The following is an 18,153-nucleotide window of genomic DNA, read 5'->3' as shown; positions in this document are numbered from 1 at the left end:
TGGTAAAGAAAAACATTTTAACAGACTTGCAAACATTTCCATGAGCTGTTCAGTTAGAAAAATGGGGATTGCTGAAGTCTCTTCTGGAAATCCCAAACACCACAGTGCTAAGAAGATGGGCACTAATCCCTGAAGTAAAGCCAGCATTGGCAGAGTAATTGCTGAACAGGGTTGCACACAGCAGATCTGAGCTCTGGCATCCCCAGCACAGCGGGGCCGTGCTGGGCTTTGCTTGCGCCAGCAGAAACGCGGCTGAATCGCTGCTGCAGAATCACTGACGGGGATCTCCTGTCCCTGCCAAGCGAGCAGTGGCCCCAGACAGCACCCTGGCCCTTCTCACAGCAAACCCTCTGCAATGACACCTACACAGAGGGCAAAGGCTGCTACCACCCAAACTTCTGGGCTGTCCCACTGAAGAGTTCAGCATGAAGAGGTACTGCTAATTTAATTCAGATTGCAGTTGCTGCAGGCTGATAGAAACCGGCTTAAAACAAACATCCTTAATGGGCTGAAAGCTCCTGACAGCCACAGTTAAGAGTGCTGCTGGACTGGGGTCTGCACATTCCTGCCTGATGGCCCCTGCAAGGCCCCATCAGCTGCAGTCACACAACCATCTGCTCACAGCCAAGCTGGGAACCACCACCGAGCCAGGTTTAAGTAAGGGAACAAACACATCACTGAGTCACAGAGTCTTCACACTGCATCACACCCAGAATCTCCATAGTTCTTCAGTACATGGTTTTAAACCTTTGAGGGAATTCTGTCTAATCAACAAAAAGATGACAGTGAATTGGAGACCATGCATTCTAGCCAGCACTCACGTAGACACCCTAAAATAAATCACTGACACCCCCAACTTGCCAACAGTGTGGGAACCAGCATATAATAAGATCCATAAAAAACAGGTTAGACATGAGGGATACTGTTAGTTGCTGTTGCTGTGCTAGTGAATCACACAGCAAAATCAGGTCATGTTGCTCTTGAGAGGAAGGCTACAGACAGGCTTTCACACTGAGCCTGTTGTGGTCAATAATTAACCATACCAAAAAGCTATATAGTCAACATTTTCTATACAGTCAATTTTATTTGTCTGCTCTCATTTCTCAGGAATCAACTTGTTTCTGTAAATGAAGTTACAAGACCAGAATAGTTAATCAAGAACAGAAATTAGAAGTCTTCAAAAAACACAAGTGCTAACTTTACAAGCAATTTAAGACTTAAAGGCTACAGTTTGACAAAATAACTGACCATGTTATGTTCTGCACGTGAAGGGATATGTCTGTAAATTTTAACAAAGTTTCCATCTTTCACAAGCTGAGTTCTATCTTACAGTACCTCACAAATGCTTCCCACCTTGAATATCGCCACACGATAGAAAAAATAGATTTCTGTTTTTGGAGACAGGGTTGTTTGTGCATGGACATTAACAAGTACAAAAAAATTCAGCAGATAATTTTATAATATTTTCTCTTAACTACAACAGAAAGTGCAACACTAGAAAGGCATCTCCTGCCTACTTAAAATGTCTTAATACCTTTACAAAGCTAACTCTGACTGTACACATTACATCCTAGAACACACAAGTAAGTTTGAAAGTGTCCTGGCAGAAGTATGGAAAGCATGCTTACAACTTTTGTAAGCAAAAAGACACATAACAAACACCAGTGAGAAGTGATTATGCCTGGAAACAAATTCATGTCTGAATGTCTGAATCTTCTCTACTAGCTGAAAACAAAAATCCCATGACATTTGTTGATTCTGCAACTTTATTTGCATTTAAAGACTGGCTGCTAAGCTTCTCATCTGAAGAACCACCACAATCAATCAGGAGTTGCTAGCTCTGTTAGAATTAGTCTATCGGATCCAACAGATTTAAATTGCAGATTGATCCAGATTGACTTTTGTAGGAAGAGGTCCTGCTTCTTCATGTTCCTCAGTCTTGCATCTAACCACAACAAGTGCAGAGGGTGGGTATCTGTTGAGTTTTTGCTCATTCATGTATTCCAAATCTCCGTAGATGCTCAGCTTCTGAAATATTTAAACAAGTTACTTTAAGACAAAATACTGTGAATAAAATGAATTTCAGTATGCAGCTGCATTCCAGGCTCTGATGGCTGCAGCCCTGCAACACAAGCTAACCCAGGCTTTCTGCAACATCTGAAATTCATGACTAGAACTGGACTTGCATCCAGAAGAAATGCACGAAACCTGCCAGAAGAAGGGCGGATACAGCGTTTGTGTAACAGCTCCTTTGGTGTGCAAACACTGTGAGCCAGGACTCTCTGGGCACTGGGAGAGTGCCTGTGCCCCTTGATCAGACTCTGCACTCACCAATACTGTGCTGTCCCTCTGTTCTCACTGTTGATCCTCCTGCATTAAACCCATACTGGGTCCCCCCCTACACCACTCAACCCTTGGAATAGCTTCATTCCCAGAGAAATGAGAATCAGCCTCCATTTGTTCAGAGTAATCTGAAAGTTGTTGAGAGTAGAGCACTACAAACCAAAAGACATCATGTCTGAGTAAAGCTCAGAGCTGCTGTGAGCCACAGGAATGAGCAAGAATGCTCAGCTATAAAATCATCATTTAAATAAACAAAATTGGTTTGCCATCCACAGCCACAAAATAAAAAAACCCCTCTTTCTAACTGAACCTCCCCCAAATATTTCTTAGTCTCTAGACAGCTGTAACATAAAAGCAATATAATGAATAAATTCGAAATACTGCAGCTCTGAAATGCAGTACCTCAGATGGAACATACTGCTCTACAGCTGTAGCTACAGTTGCACAACAAATCCAGAGCAGCACCAGCACTGACAGGACGAGCGTAGTGGTTAAAATCCAACTGGAATTTCTGAAATGAGAAGAATGTTGATAAATTTTATAGCCTGAATACAAGACAATGGACTCTATAAAGTCTGGCTCATTTTTGACTGCCTTTCCTGCCAATTCATTTGTCTCTGGCTCTTCCAGCTACACAGCCCACTGCAGACTCCTGGGTACTCTAATGCCTCTTTGGTATCACAAAAGACTTACTGGATTCTGTTATTGGGCCCTTAGCATTCTCCTGTTTACAGATTTATAAACCAGTTTTTCTGTTATGCATCTGGGGACAACTCACTGATCCTGCATGTGTAAACTTTTAAGGACAAAGTAAAAAAGCTTTAATAAATACATACTGGGTATTTTCAGCCTGGAAACAAGACATAGCAGTGTGCTACATAACAATCCCAAACAAGTGCTTTGCCCTAAAACACATCCAGAGCTAATGAACAGGCAAAACACAGTATTGATTAAACAGTTCCCAGAACACACTCGAAAAACAGCGCAGGAAATTATCAGTGTGTTGTTCACTTGAAATGGAAAGGAAAAATCAAAGTTGGCAGGACAGCCTGCACAAAACACAGGTCCAGCACAGCAAAGCAGCACTAACAGTCAGATACAAAATTGTGATGCTGTGCATCCTGAGCCTACAGACTTGGAGACCTCGAGACCTCCCAAGAGTGCTGCACACACAGAGGAAAGGCCTTTATCCTCCTCAGTGGGCACAGACATCCCAGGCCATACGTACATGGAAAGACACTTGAAGAAGCTGTCGTTTGCTCGCTCCTCAAAGAGTCCCCGGAATGTCTGTGAGCTCCCTGGACGTCCGTCTGCTGAGGTACAAGAGCAAAACAGAGGTCAGGAGAGCAAGGACAGGGAAAACCCAAACCCCACACACTGTCTGTGTAGACAGCATAAAAGGAAGCTTTTAAACCAGCCCCAGCTTACAGGGTTCCATTTCCAGCAGACCTGGGTTTCTACCACAGTTTGCCAAGTGTACACGCTGCACTCTGCACAGTAAATAATTACATTGCAGCTTTACAAAAATTTGCTTTCATATGCCACCTGTAACTTCGTTTTTTAAATTTGCATGACAGGGAACATTTGCATTTACTCTTCCAAAACACAAAGAACAACTTACAGGCTGTTTTACTCAGCGACAAGGATCCTCTTGTATCTCCAGTTTCCTGATCAAGCTGTGGAACATACTGCACTTCTGGCTTTGACTAAAACAAAATAAGGAGTTAGGAGATCCTGCTAGAAAGCTTCCACTGATTTTGATAACTTACATTTTCAGAACTATTACAGAAATTAACCTTAAGACATGCTCCATTCTTTTAAGTTTGAATTTTTAAATGGCCTTAAAGGCAGTGAAAGACTAGGAAAAATGAAACACTTTTGATGGTGCTCCACAGTCTTTGGCTGGAAGGAGCAGAGTTGAAGTCAGCAGCCAGGACACCTTAATCTCAATGAAAAAAGGAAGCACCTGGAATATGACAATTTTGCCATCATCTGCTTGAAGGTAGAAAGTCCATGAAGATGTTATGAAGCTCTGAGCTGAGTCCATCATGTCACTCCAGAATGATCTCACCAGTGTCAGAGGAAAGAGGAGATGAATTCTTGGCATCAGGGACATTAACTGCAAGCACAACATTAACATTTTTTTCCATTGGTTTTTATTTGAAAAGGACAGAAGTTATGTTCTTGCTCACCCCTTGCCCCATGTCTAGATTTCAGTCTTCAGGAAGATTTATTTTCCATTGAAGAAGTTTAAAAATGAGAAGACACACAAGGAACAGAAACAAGTAGGTGGTATTTGAAAAACATGTCACCTACTTACTTGCTCTTGCCTTAACTCAGCAAATGGCAACTGGTTCTGGCATCCAAGATGGCAAGCATATTGTTCATCAGATTGGGAGTATGCTTCAGTACAGGCTGCAAGGGAGAATTTCCCCAAATGAGATGATAAATTCTGCATTTTAGTTAAGAAAACATTCCCAGTATAAGTTGGATCAGAAACAAAGCAGCAGTTGACAATCCCATTTGCAGAGTAAGATATGGCAATCCCAGGGTAGCATTTGCTCTGAGGTCTAATGACAGAATCAGAGCTTCAACAGGGGAGTTGAAATCTGGCTGCAATCAGAGCAAATGATCACCAACATTACCCTGGCTGAGCTCAGGGATGCAAGTTCTCATGGATCCTCCCACTGCCACTATAGCTTTCCTCTACATATCACATAAAGCATCAGAGAACAGAGATGGAATCCTAAAGAGAACAGAGGGACCATCAGTCCATTAAATCCCTTTGAGGTAACACAGAAGCCATGGTATCACAGGAATATCAAGGGAGTGTTTCCTGCTAATACAGAAACTGCACTGAAAGTACTATGGAATAATTTCTTATGAAAAAGGAAGCTAACTCGTTGTTTTACAGAGAGCTTCTATTAATTGCTCACTAGAGATCATAAAGACCAAGAAATCTAAAATATTTGGAGAGAATAATTTAGTTTATTCTGCCCATGGACAAATCAGGCAGATGATATACAGGCACAGCTCTCCTGAACAATTCTAAAGCTTACGTGGACAGTGTTGCAGTAGTGCCTGAACTAAAGAATCAAACCAAGAAGCAACACAGAGGACAGGTGCTCTCCCAATTTTCCAGAGGAGCAAATGGACCATCATAAAGACTAAGAAGCTGGCAGGAAGCATGGCAGCAGCAGCTAAACATTTGAGTGTTCAGCTCATGGCACCTGAGCAGCCATTCCACGCTACAACTGCCACAGAGTCAGTGTTTGCAGGAAGCACCAGAGACGGAATTGAGCAGATCAGCCAAGATGGATCTGCCAAGCACAGAACACTCACTCAGGGCACCCACCAGCAGATTACAGAACATAAGCCAGCAAAGACAACAGTCCCAGAAAGGGGAGTTAAACCAGAAGCAACTGTTCCATTACTCTACATGTGCTCTATTGCTACGTTACCCTGCTTTATGGCACTCTTTCGTGTGTGGTTTGACAACTGCACTGACAGGCTGTATCACAGCTACACATACAGTGTGACAGACTGGAGCATTAGCCCATTTCTGGAGTATTTAGTGCAGTTTTGTAACACATCAGCATCTTTCCATGTCAGGCTTCTGCTTCCCTACCTGAGCAGGCCACAAGCTCTCTTGCTTTCACAAGCCACTGAGAGGACAAAAGCCTTCCTTGAGTGCTGGCCTGGTGCTTACTGGCAGTAAAGATAGAGAGTTCCTACCCTTCATTTCTGAATAAAACATTGAATCAGCTTCCTCAATATTACTGAAAGAAGTTCTATACCATTCCAAAACCACTGTTAGTTAGCCTGTATCACACACCATCCCTGGAGGAATTTAAAGGTGTGGCACTTGGGGACATGGTTTAGTGGTGGGCTTGGCAGTGCTAGGGGAATGATGATCTTATAAGTCTTCTCCAACTTAAATGATTCTATATTTCATCTTCACTGTGAAATCTTTGCTCTAACACAGATAGCCTGAGAGAATTAGTAACCAGTACTTAAAGGTCTATTCCAAACAAAACACGTACTTCATTCCCAAGGGTTTAGCTGCAGGGAAAGCTTAGGATGTAGCCTAGGCCACAAGTTACAAGGCATATTAATATCTGTGTTCTTGCTCCACTTAAAAATTCACTTCTATACACAGATTTTTCAGGAATGACAAATGGGACTGATTGTCGCAGGGAATTATTAAAAGACAAGTGTTCATTTGCCTGGATTTTCCCCCAGGCATTTTGTGTTTTCTATGACAAACTGTTCATAATAAAATGAAGTATTTCTAATTTATTTACAGAGACTGATGATACTTGAGAAGTTCAGGAAATCAGCAACACTAAGGAGAAACTCACAGAAAACAACCTTCCCCTGAGATTTTTTTTTTTTTTTCAAATATCCTGTACATAGACTTTAAGAATCTGTTAAACAAACCCAAACCAACCGAAGGAATGCCACCAATTTAATACCACCCTTTCAGACATTGCAGCTCTCCCCTCCATTATGTCTTCATATGATGGGATGTGGAAGGGGCTCTGAGGGCTCACCAGAGTCGCATTCCTGTTTGGTCCGATTCAAATCGGCGCCATCGTCCACAAACTGACAGATGGAGAAGAGTCGGCAGCCCCGCTGGCAGGCGTACAGCTCCTCTTCCTGGGGAGGCACAAGGACAGGCTTGCATCCCTCCAGTCCACAATAAATTGTCAGAAAACAAGCGTTTTTTTGTTGTTTGGTTGGGTGTTTTTGTGCTTCTTCCCTCCATCAGACCTACAACCCAGCTCAATGTGACGACCCGAAATAAACCCAAGCCAAGCAGCGCTAACAACTTCCGGATTTATTTCAATCAGAGCTTTTCCTTCTGCAGTGGGCAAACCCGGAACAGCAAATGCTATTTTGTAATTCCAGGCACACAACTCACAAGCAAAATGAATTTTTTAGAAAGTGCTGTGTTTGAAATTAAGAGACAGCGCTGTAAAAGATTTATTGATGTTTAACCCTACAAAGAGTATCAAATCTCCATTCTCAGAACTGAAATGGTAAAACCCAGCAGGAAAGAACAGGAAACTTCTAATTTTTACAGTGTAATACAATGTATCTAATCAGACTAATGACTCTAATCACAACTACGACAGAACTATCAGAGAAAGAGATTATTTTCTAATGTCCTACACAGCATCCTGGTTATCTGCTTATTGCCAGACCAGCTCCACAAACACAAATGTTTATTTATTATATTGAACTGAATGGCAAAAGTGCTTCCTCACTGCCAACCACTAAAATTAAGCAAATATAGAAATCCTACACCTAGTATTTCTTCCATCCACAGCACCAAGGGGATGGATGTGAACCAAAACCTTTGTCACCGGACTGTCCCACCTCTGACCACACCCTGTCACTGACCCATGAATCAGAACTTCAAAGGCAGCAGCCACTCGAACTGCACAGGTGCAGAACAGGCTCTGAAGTAATTTAACAACAACCAAACACACGGCACCTCTTGTACAACCTGTTGTAAATGACCTGGCCATTGTAACTGAGTCCATGAGTTCACGTGCTTTAAAGGCACAAGAGTAGAAAATTGTGAATATAAATTAAAATTCAAGTCTCACACTGACAAAGTGGGTGTGCTGTCACAGAAAACATCTTCTGTACATTGATACCCAGATAAATCAGTTTACAAATATATCTCCATGACAGTCTCAATGAAGTTTATCTCATTTTCCAATCACAACAAAAACAACTTCCTTCAATTCCACCAGCAGTTTTGTGACAAACAGAACAAACACTAAATGTAAAGGAAGATGTGATTGTACTAGTGAACAGCTCCAACAACACATAACAAAATTAATATTCAAGAACTAAAGTAGCAAAATTCAAAAGTGCAATAAAAATCACAGAAATATCAGCCCTCCTTGAACTTCAAAAGGTCCTGCAAGAGAAACAAGAGCAACGCACCAAAACAAGCTGTAAGTACACATGTAAATTTACTTTTATTTCACACAACTCCCTGCTCCTTCTCTCCATGGTGACACCAGGATCAGCTACAAAATCCTACTGAATTCCATGGGGAAGCAGACAAAGCCCTGTTACCTGATCCTGGCACTGCTCCACTTGCCTGCAGCCTTCCTGTGAAATCCTAAATCTGGGATAAGAGTGCCACCTGCTACACAGCTGCAGCTGATAATGAAGTTTGTTGCCAAAAAAGAACAAGGAAAGATGAGATTTTTAATCCAAGATTTTCCAAATTTAAGCCCGTAGTTCAAAGCTGTACAAAGCAAGAACCAACAGCAAAACTCTGAGGTATGAAACTAAATTCCTATCAGACACTTTCGGTATTTTATCATGAGATAAGAATTTCCCATAAAGGCTCTGACGAGCTACTTGTTTGTCATCATTTATGTTTCATCCTTCAACATCCAGTGCCGCACTGGCACCCTGACTCAGGATCTCTGCGCTGCCACAAACGCAGCACTCTTTTAGTGCCCAAAATATGGAACACCCCAAGCCAAATTACAGTTGCCTTTTTAGGAACAGGAAGAAAAAACAAGAGCAGCAAAACGCCCAAAACCCACAAAAGCCGCAGCACTGACAAAGCTCTACTTTGACAACAGCGCTTCACTGGCAAGCGGCAGCCTGCCCATCTATTTCCATAACGAAGTATCTGTCTTTAGAGACGAGACGGAGCTGCAGGGGGAGAGGGGCAAAGGAGCGGCCGTGCCGGCCCCGGGGAAGGCGGAGGGAAGCGGCGCAGGTGCGGGGAACGGCCCGCCCGTACCTTGGGGTAGGTGTGCAGGGAGTAGGTCAGCTGGCAGGCGCGGTGACACGACGCCGTGTTGCCCAGCACGGAGTCGAAGGCCTCGGAGGAGGCGGCGGGGAGCGGCCCTGCGGCGGCTTCCGCCTGGATCACCAGGAACAGCGGCAGGAGCAGGAGGAGGACGGCGAGGCCTCCCCGCCGCACCGCCATCTTCGTCCCTCCGCCCCGGCACCGGCCGCCGGCAGCCTCTCGCGAGATGTGCCCACGCCCCGCGCGGGGCCTGCTGGGAGGTGTAGTCCGCGCAGCGAGGCACGCCCGCCCATTCCATAGAGCCTCGCCCCCGGTGGGCACTACCGTGCGGAAAGGACGAGGCAGCGGCACCGCCTCCCGCGCGGGGCCTGCTGGGAAGTGTTGTCCGCACCGCTGGGTACCCCCGGCCATCCCATAGGGCCTCGCCCTGGTGGGAACTACCGGGCGGAAATGGTGGGGCGGCGGCGGCGGCTTCCGTGAGGCCGGGCTAACATGGACCGGTTCGTGGTGCGCCGTGCCCGCGACCCGCAGAGCCCCCGCCGGGCCGCGCCCGGGCCTCGCGTCTGCCGGCAGGTCACCCTCGAGTCCCTCAAGGCAGGTCACCGGCGGGAGGGAGCGGGGGCACGGCCGGCCTCCCGGGGCCGAGGAGGGTCGTCAGCCCGCGGCACCGGGTGCGGCACGGGCGGGGCAGCGCGGGGCGGCGGCGGAGGAGCCGTGTGTGAACACCGGCCCTGCACCGAAATCTTTGCAGGGCTGAGGTGGGATCCTCGCAGGGAAGCGGTTATACAGGTGCAGAGGGCTCTGCTGCCTTGGAGGGGGTTCCATAACTCGGCGTGGTGCAGGGTCAGGCTGGGCACACGATTCTAGGATAGCCCGGTGGCACCGCCAGTATTTCCAGCTGGCTCTCTTCCCTCCCCAGCAAGGAAATCCCTTCAGTTCACTTCATGGATGTCTTGCGTGAGACCTGCACAAGAGCTGAACCTCTCTTGGTCACTTGCTTGTAGAAACACAACAGCAAAACATTAGCTGCACCAAAAAGTTCATCGATGTGTGGCAGAAATCAAAAGAATACTGCGTAAAGCACTGCAGTTGTCTGACCACTGCTGAATAAGATGCCTCACATCCAAAATACGAGACTTGAACTGTTTGCAGTCTGTTCTGTCAAGGTCTGTGGCAAAACCAGTGAAAAACGCTGCAGCTGTGCAGTGTACTCAGGTCTGCATTCGTGTTCCCTAATGCTTTGTTTCTCACCTTGCTGGCATTATTTTACTTTTGCAGTCAATCTGAGTGGGATTCTAAGGATAATCAGCCACCTCCCCCTTAATCCCTTTTCCTATTTAGAGGCATTTATACAATGGATTCCTTAAATTCACAACACTTCCAGGAGATGTTTGCTGTTACCTGCCCAGAGTTTGGCAGACCAAGGTGATGCCTCTCACTTTGCTTTCTGGTTACTAGAGTCTTGATTTGCAGGGGTTTTCTAATTCCAAGCAAGTACCCATCATGATCAATAATTCATGCATTGATAACAGCCCCATTAGCTGAAATGAAGGCAGTGTCCTTACTTATAACAATGTTCCACTTCCCTAATGGCTTTTCTCTTTCCCAGAGAGTTGTGGTTGTGGAAGACATAAAACGATGGAAGTCCATACTTGAGCTTCCTGGGCAACCAAAAGAGAACCTGATGGAAGCTTTGAAGGAGCTGAAGAAGAAAATACCTTCCAAAGAAGTGTTATGTTCCACTAAAATAGGTACATCTGGTCTATCTAAACTGTGAATATTAGGCTGTCTTGTGTCTGCTTGGCTTGTCAGTACACAAAGAGACTAGTCTGGAAGCTTTTTAAGAAATGAGGAAATTGCTGCCAATGAAATATTGTTGATATCAAGCCTGCAGTTTTCACAGCTTGCACTGAAAAAGTCAACTGTCCTCTGATTCCTCCCAGGAAATACTGCATCACCCCTTTTGTGGTCAGAGTTTTGAAGAGCTCTCCTTGGTACCTGTGTGTTTTATTCCTTCTGCTGTCTGTCAGTGCTCATTTATCTGATTTGGCTGAATCCTCTGAAGGTGTGAGAAAATCTCCTCAGACTGGCTTCCTGCATCCTCATCCTGAGGAATCCCCGGCAGATGGGCAGCTCCATGCAAATGGCACAGCCCGATGCCTGCCTCTTTTCTGTAGGACTTGGGGGAGGGATAATGTGTGACCGCATGGCCCCTGGCTTTCCTGAGCAGGGAGAGCATCCCGGCCTTTGTTTGCCATCAGAGCAGGCGGATCTGTATTCACAGAGCCCTGGAAAAAGAGATGTGATCCGCCCCTTTCCCCGTCCTTCTGATCTGTCGTTTCATTTGCTATCTTCAGCTTATTCAGGCTTTTCCCGGGATTTTTCCTGTCTGAATAGCGCCGGGCTGGAAGAGCCACTGAAGCCTAACACTGACATCTCCTGGCCGACAGCGCTCCTGGCCAGGGAAAAACACCCCTTTGGAAGCAGGAAGGTCCCTTTTGTCTCCTCGCAGGGGAAAGCCTCTTCTGCACTGCTAGGCCCTCTCGACAGGAAAGATTCTGCTTGGAGTCACCGTGGTGTTCACATGTTAAAGTGCTACAGCCATCACCAGTAACATCTGCGTCCTTAAAGGGGTTTCCAGTTAAAAAACAGCATTTTTTATAGGCCAAGCTTAAAAGCTTTCACCAGATCCAGAATCTGTGTAAAAAACTAGTGTAGCCCTCTGTTACATAAGTGTTGCTCCACACCTTGGTGACTTGGGAAGGTGATTTTCACAATTCCTTGCTTATTTCTCAGGCTCCATGCTTAGCTCCTAGTCATTTTGTATATATGTTTGTGTCAATGCTTTGGTTGTTTTGCTGAGACTGCCTGAGTTAAAAACATGTGTGGCTCCTTTGGCACAGATGTGATTTGGCTGGTGTCAGTTGTGTTTTTTCCCACCTGCCAGTCCCAAAAGAGCTGTTCCTGTTTTCCAGGTCACACCGTGAACAAGATGCGCAAACACCCCGACCCGGACGTGTCCGGCCTCGCCAAGGACATTTACAGGGAGTGGCGAACCTTCATCAGGGACCACTCCAACAGGCCCTCCATTGAGGTCAGGAGCGACCCCAAGACTGAGGCTTTCAGGAAGAATGCTCGGAAGCTGCTCTGTGAAGCCCTGGAATTAGAGGTACAATTCAGAGGCACTTGTCTGTGGCTCAAAAACTTCCTTCTTGTAGGAACAAGTTAAACCTTTTCCAGCCAGAGCTACTGCCAAGCAGAGTGGGGACAAGACCAGGTGATCTGTTCCTATTTTTAGGGATTCACAGCACATCCCTATTTATAAGTAACTCCATTTGCAAGCTAGATAATGTTTTTTGGTTGTTAACCAAGCGAACCTGCTAATTGTAAGCAAGGTGTATTTTGTCATTTCTATAACCTGTCAACAGATTACTTGTGTAGCCACTGCAGTTGGGCTGTACAAGAGAAGGGGGAAATTAATAGAGCATGAAGTTTTTCCTATTAAACAGCTGTGGAAGCAAGAGTGGGACTTTTTGGGTGTTTCCTAATTCAGTATTTGTAAATTTCAATCTATAGCAAAAACGGAGAGGTAAGGTTGACAGTATATAAAGTGGTGATAAATACCAGATCCCTCAGGTATGTTTAACTAAATGGACAAGGCTTTGCTGTAAGGCTTAATAATAGTTTCCTTGGTCTATGAAATGCCATAATAATTATCCTTTAAATGACGAGTCAAGTGTTAAACACTAAAGAATTTCAAAGTTTTGTGTTTGCTGGCTGTGAGAACAACCTCTCCAGCTTCCAGTCTGGTGCAGCATAGAAGGATGGTTTGCTGTAGGAATGCCTCAGAAAGGCAGGAACTTACCTTTGCTGGGTCAAGCTTAGATCTTAGCACAGCTATGCATGGTGTTAGACTGGTAGTAAAGTCTAAATCTGTGGGACATAAAGACTCTGGTACCACCCTAAAACAAGTAGAATTGGGTAAACAAGAATTGGGAAAAGCAGAATTGCCTCTGAACAGGACTCACCTGAAAACACCTGCAGCCACCACATGTACAAGCAGAGGTCACAGCAGTTGAACTGCTTATAAAGGCAGGGGAGCCACAGCTGCTGCACCAACACCTGAGAGACTGACAAAAAGGAGAAGGGAAGGTGGGGCTGAGTGGGTCCAAGGGGCTTTTTAGTGATGTGTAGCAAAACCTGTGTGGTGAAGGACTTGCTGGAATACTACTTGGCTCACTGGAATCTCCTGCATGCAAAGCATGGGAGATCCCCCATCACAAAAGGCAGAAGTGAAATTAAAACCATTTCTTGAAGGGTGGGGGATTTTTTCCTAAACTCTGCTGAATTACAGGTTTTGGCACATGTTGAAGCAATAACTACATAATTAACATTTAGCAAATCCCTTTCTGCGTTCTTAATTACACCTCCTTCTACACACAGAGAGCCCACATTTCCCTTTATAGCACCAGGCAGAGTTGCCAAGTGTTTGGCATGTCTTAGAGTTGCTGTTGGAATCAAGTTTAAAATAGTATCCAAGGTATCTTATGTCAGCAAGATCAAAAGTGAGCTTTATGGAGACACTACAGCATAGTTTATAATTGCAGTTGAGCTTGATACCCAAAGCTTGTCACAGATTAGTTTCCTGTTGTGATGGCAAAGTACTGCCACCCAGCTGGAGGTGGGGATATGTTCCCTGCCACTGACCACGTTGCCTTGTCCTTTAATTGCTAGGGTGGAATTAAATTGCTCTTCCTGTTACACTTGTGATGGGAAGCAGATTTCCTTGAATCTAAGCTGATTAATGAAGAAACACTGAAAAGCAGCAAACTCCAATTTCAATCAGCTGGCCTCCTTATTAAATGTAAAGATCTAATTTTATACTTTGCTGTTTTCAGATTGATCACCCACTGGCTGAAAATATTGAGCGCGAAGCTTTTCATCTCTGTTCCCGCCTCATTAGCGCTCCGTATCGCAGGGCCGTGCGAGCCCTTGTCTTCTCATTAAAGCACAAACCTGAGACCCGAGCAGGAGTCAAGGCTGGCACACTCACTGTCCCTGCCTTTGTACAGAGCCATAAAAAGTGAGGTGTTGAGAACTTCCTGTGCCTGCATTTCCCTGGAACTGGGAGCCCTCCCTGTCGTGAGGGGAGTGCAGGAGGGCTGACTGTGTGTGACTCCCTGGCACCACTCCATGAACTGGGCTGCTGGAGGGAAGAACTAATGATGGAATGGGTGCTATAAATCTGACTTGGTAAAAATCCATGTGGGCTTGTTGCAAGGAAAGTTTCTTCTACTCTGCTGTATATTTTCCATCCTTGCTGACTCACCTGTTTCTCTCTTCTGCACATTTGTCATAGCTCAGTTTAGCTCCATCCCTGATGTGGATCTTCTGGTGTAATCAGCTGAATAACCCTTTTAAAGGAGCAGCTCTGTGCTGTGCTGGTTGGAAATACTGGGAATTCAGGGTAATTGGTCCATGGGAGGGGATTCCTAGTGGATAATTGCAAACTCTGGTTAGCCCTAAGTCAGCCATGACTGCTGCAGGTGGGCCCTGCCTGTGGCAAGAGCTGTTTTGCCAAGGTGATTTCCCTTTGCTGCATTCCAGAACTGGATGCAAAATGGATTTCAGTAACTTCCATCATCTCAGCCATCCTGTGATTTGGGGCATTTTCTAAAGCCCCAGGGTATAGGTGCTATCTGATGCCTCTGTTCAAGGAGCAGCTCACTCAGCCTTCCAAACCTCACTCATGATGTAAACATGGTGCTTGTTCTTACTGTAATGTGAAAGAAAACATGTAATGAATTTTCTAAATAAAATGAAATACTCCTTTTACAGGCTTTTTTTTTCCTCCAAAAGGAACATGGTTCAGAATGTTTGCGTGAACAAATCTAAGCAACAAACTATTGTTTAAATTCTTTCTAGTTATTGAAAACTGGAAATCTTGTCGCTATATTTGCTCTGATTTCTTTCCTGCCACAAGTTGTCTCCTTCTCCATAAGCTATTACTGAGGCTGTTCCAGGCATGGTGTTCATGTCTTCACCTAAAAAATGACTGACTGCCATTACTTGGACCTGCTAGATACTTTTTTCTTCTGTAGACCCTTAGCAGAAACACCCAAAATTTACTTGAGGTGTTGAAATTTAATTAGATAATTGCAGGTTCTCTTAAAAATATCTACACTGTTTTGTTTGCTTGGGCCAGTCCAAGACCAGTTTTGCCTGTACACATTGAAGGTGTCCCCAAACAGCTGAACACAGAGGTTTTATTTGTAGGACGTTAAGGTTAGGTGTGTTGGAGGCAGAAACTGGCAGATCCTTGAGTGGTGATGGTGTGGGTAATATTCAGTAAGATGTAATACTTGTTGACCAAGCTATAGCAAGAAATGGGAAAACCCTCAATTTCTTACAAGCAATCAGCTCCATTCCCCACTTAAATAGCTTCAAACTGCACAGCTGTGATTGAATTTGTGTATCCTGGACTGTCAGGAGGGGTTCAGGATCAATGAATGACACAGGTTTTGCATCAGAGCTGCAACGCCAAGACCTGCAGTATTTAATTTTAGCTTCCTGTTCCTGGTGCTGGGCTGTGTTTTCTCTATTTGGGTAACATGTGAGAAGCAAAATTCCTGAAAAGGAGGAACTTCTGGTCTAAGGAAGGCCAGGCCAAGGAAGTTTCCCACACAGGTCAGATACAGTCTGGCTGTGCCAAATACTTTTCATTTAGAAAGTAACTTCAGGGATGCAGAGTTGCTGCACACGAGCAGAAAACTCTCCTATAAACTTCCTCTATTTAATGGTTGATGTTTTTGCCCAACTTGTTTCAAAGGAACCCAAGTGTAAAGCTCTGGGTCCAGTTCTTTTATCTTGATGTTAAAGCTGGCAGTAACATCTGGGCTGAGGATTCACAGACTCAGCTTTGCAGAAAACTGACTGGAGGAACTGGGAAAGAGTCCAGAGAGTTGGACTCAAGACCCACAGCACAGGAGGGATTCAGGGAACAGGGAATGAACGCTTTAAGGACAAAAACAGAAGGGAAGGTGGGGAAAGGAAACAAAAACAGAGATGGGAAAGCAGTAGGCCAAAAAGGGCTTCATTTTCCCAAAGGGTGATGCTGAGTATGACAACAGGATACTTGATACCTGCCACTAATGAAGTTTTTAATTAGTCTATAAAAACAGATTCCCTCCATGGAACAGTGTCACCTGCACACTGTTTATTTATGCCTTGGGTTACCTGCTGAATCAGTTTGCTGGTCCTTGGCTCTTCCTTCCCTCCCGTGGGTGATGCAGCCCAGTCTTCATGCTGGGGAAACCCGTCTAGATTAACATGGAGGATGAAGGGGCTTTGTGCTCAGTTTCTCTGGCATGGAGACTTTGAAATCGCTGGTTCCCTTTTTACAGGGGAGATGTTAAATGAGGGAGGCACCCAATCTAGAGAAAAGTTCTTATTTTTCCCTTTTTTCTTCCAGATTAAGCCTATCCCACAGATTCCTTTCAGCAAAGGGGTACATACATAAAGCTGGCAGACCTCTAGAGAGCTGTTGCACCCAGTGAAGAGAGGAGGGAAGCACCTTCTGGAGGTGTCACCTCCTGATCCCCCTCCCCATGCTTGGGGAATACAGGGTGGGCTCAAGGCAGCACCAGGAGGGATGGAAGAGGGAATTCACTCCTGCCAGAGCTGACTTCTGACCCTGCCTTCTGCAGAGTAGATTTGGGAAGGCAGTAGGTGACAGCTTGCTCTGTTCCCCATCAGCAGGCACAGCTCAGGAGAGCTTTGTCCTGCTGCAAATTACTTGGGTGAAAGAAGATGGGAGTAGACAAGACCCTCCCTGTCATTTGGAAAAGAGTGCGCAGCAGCTCACCAGCTTTCAAGAGGCTCTTCAAAGGTTTCTTCACAAAGAACTCAAACTTTTAGATCTCATTTGCTTCCCTGGCAGCTCTGTAATATGAAGGGTTGGCTAAACTGGCTCTGGATTAAGAGACATTAAGGCAAGGAGCAACCAAAAATGCCCTTTGGAGCCCAAAGGAGGCTCCAGGAACTTCCCTCCCAGGGTATGTTATGGAGCAGAAATTGGGGGCTGGAGCAGTGAAGGGACAGAGGGAAGCAGAAAAGAAGAGGTAGAGGGAGGGAAACACACGAGGGAATTCCCTAGCCCAGCTGACCACAACCAGCAAAGCCCTGCTCCTCCATGCAGGGCACAGCAACATTCAGGTGGATGGACTGGCACCTCACAGGAGGGGAAACTGAGGCACAAAGGAACTCTGACATGTCCCTGGAAGCAAAAAAAGGGAAGCCCACACCAGGGTTACACTGCAATTAATGATGCTCCAATTCTTGTGCTGGCAGTCCCCTGAACAACATCCATGGTCTCTGTCTATTAAACTAGATTATGGAATGATCATTGCTAATTATATATTATTATCTAGCAAGCAGTTATCTCACTATAAAGGGTGCTCCTATAATGGACAAACACCATTCCTCTAGCACAGCCAGCCCCAATGGCAAGGAAAACAAAAAAGCCAAAATAATTTCTGCTGTGGCCAATATTTTGCCTAAGCTGGAATGTTCACATTGCAAACACTGCACTCCTGTCCCAGACAGAGGGAAGAGGAGGAGAAGGGCTGCAACATGCAGAGCCAGCCAGAAGAAGAAGGCAGGATCAAATCTGTACCCTCCAAAGCTGCCACAGAGACATGACTGTAAGCTCAAAATCCAGCTGTGAACTCTCCCACCCATCACGGAGCACTCAGCCTCCACACACCAAAATCCCCACGAGCAGGGCCCTCACTGTCCCCGGGGCTGTGATGATCAGGAAACAGGGCTTAAAATAAGCTTGGAAAACAGCTCCCGGTAAATGCCGTCATTGCATTTTTAATTGTCCATATGCTTGATCCATTATGTTTTCCCAGATGGCTGGGCTGCCTGACTACTGCCTCCTCATCTGTGCCACTGTGGCCAGGGTCTCCAGAAGCTATCTGGATCCCCAAGGCAGTGACACCCTCATGGCAGGATCAGTG

General features: G+C 45.4%; 2 protein-coding genes across 2 annotated transcripts; one reads left to right on the top strand and one right to left on the bottom strand.

The window, feature by feature from the left end:
* Nucleotides 1-1,053: 1,053 nt before the first annotated feature.
* TMEM59 (transmembrane protein 59) lies at nt 1,054-9,559 on the bottom strand. Its single transcript, XM_039555768.1, has 8 exons — nt 9,125-9,559; nt 6,897-7,002; nt 4,664-4,758; nt 4,310-4,462; nt 3,965-4,049; nt 3,572-3,656; nt 2,746-2,854; nt 1,054-2,028 (listed from the first exon to the last, which is right to left on the bottom strand). The coding sequence occupies exons 1-8, from the start codon at nt 9,542-9,544 to the stop codon at nt 1,873-1,875; spliced, it is 1,209 nt and encodes a 402-aa protein (XP_039411702.1). The 5' UTR covers nt 9,545-9,559; the 3' UTR covers nt 1,054-1,872.
* On the top strand, nt 9,513-14,968 carry TCEANC2 (transcription elongation factor A N-terminal and central domain containing 2). Its single transcript, XM_039555769.1, has 4 exons — nt 9,513-9,727; nt 10,743-10,884; nt 12,109-12,302; nt 14,032-14,968. The coding sequence occupies exons 1-4, from the start codon at nt 9,626-9,628 to the stop codon at nt 14,218-14,220; spliced, it is 627 nt and encodes a 208-aa protein (XP_039411703.1). The 5' UTR covers nt 9,513-9,625; the 3' UTR covers nt 14,221-14,968.
* The last annotated feature ends 3,185 nt before the right edge of the window (nt 14,969-18,153 follow it).

Source organism: Corvus cornix, chromosome 8 (genome assembly GCF_000738735.6).
Source record: "Corvus cornix cornix isolate S_Up_H32 chromosome 8, ASM73873v5, whole genome shotgun sequence".
NCBI classification, from domain to species: domain Eukaryota; kingdom Metazoa; phylum Chordata; class Aves; order Passeriformes; family Corvidae; genus Corvus; species Corvus cornix.
Note: the sequence above shows the minus strand (reverse complement) of the source record. Positions and strands in the feature narration are given on the sequence as shown.

What these genes read in the sequence shown, in the direction of transcription:
- TMEM59 (XM_039555768.1), bottom strand. Translation starts at nt 9,544, where the DNA reads ATGGCCGGGGGTACCCAGCGGTGCGGACAACACTTCCCAGCAGGCCCC. An exon ending in CCCTGCACACCTACCCCAAG is followed by an intron (nt 7,003 to 9,124) that starts GTACGGGCGGGC and finishes GTGCCTCCCCAG; the next exon opens with GAAGAGGAGCTGTACGCCTG. An exon ending in AGCAGTATGTTCCATCTGAG is followed by an intron (nt 2,029 to 2,745) that starts GTACTGCATTTC and finishes TAAATATTTCAG; the next exon opens with AAGCTGAGCATCTACGGAGA.
- TCEANC2 (XM_039555769.1), top strand. Translation starts at nt 9,626, where the DNA reads ATGGACCGGTTCGTGGTGCGCCGTGCCCGCGACCCGCAGAGCCCCCGC. An exon ending in TCACCCTCGAGTCCCTCAAG is followed by an intron (nt 9,728 to 10,742) that starts GCAGGTCACCGG and finishes TCTCTTTCCCAG; the next exon opens with AGAGTTGTGGTTGTGGAAGA. An exon ending in GTGAAGCCCTGGAATTAGAG is followed by an intron (nt 12,303 to 14,031) that starts GTACAATTCAGA and finishes TGCTGTTTTCAG; the next exon opens with ATTGATCACCCACTGGCTGA.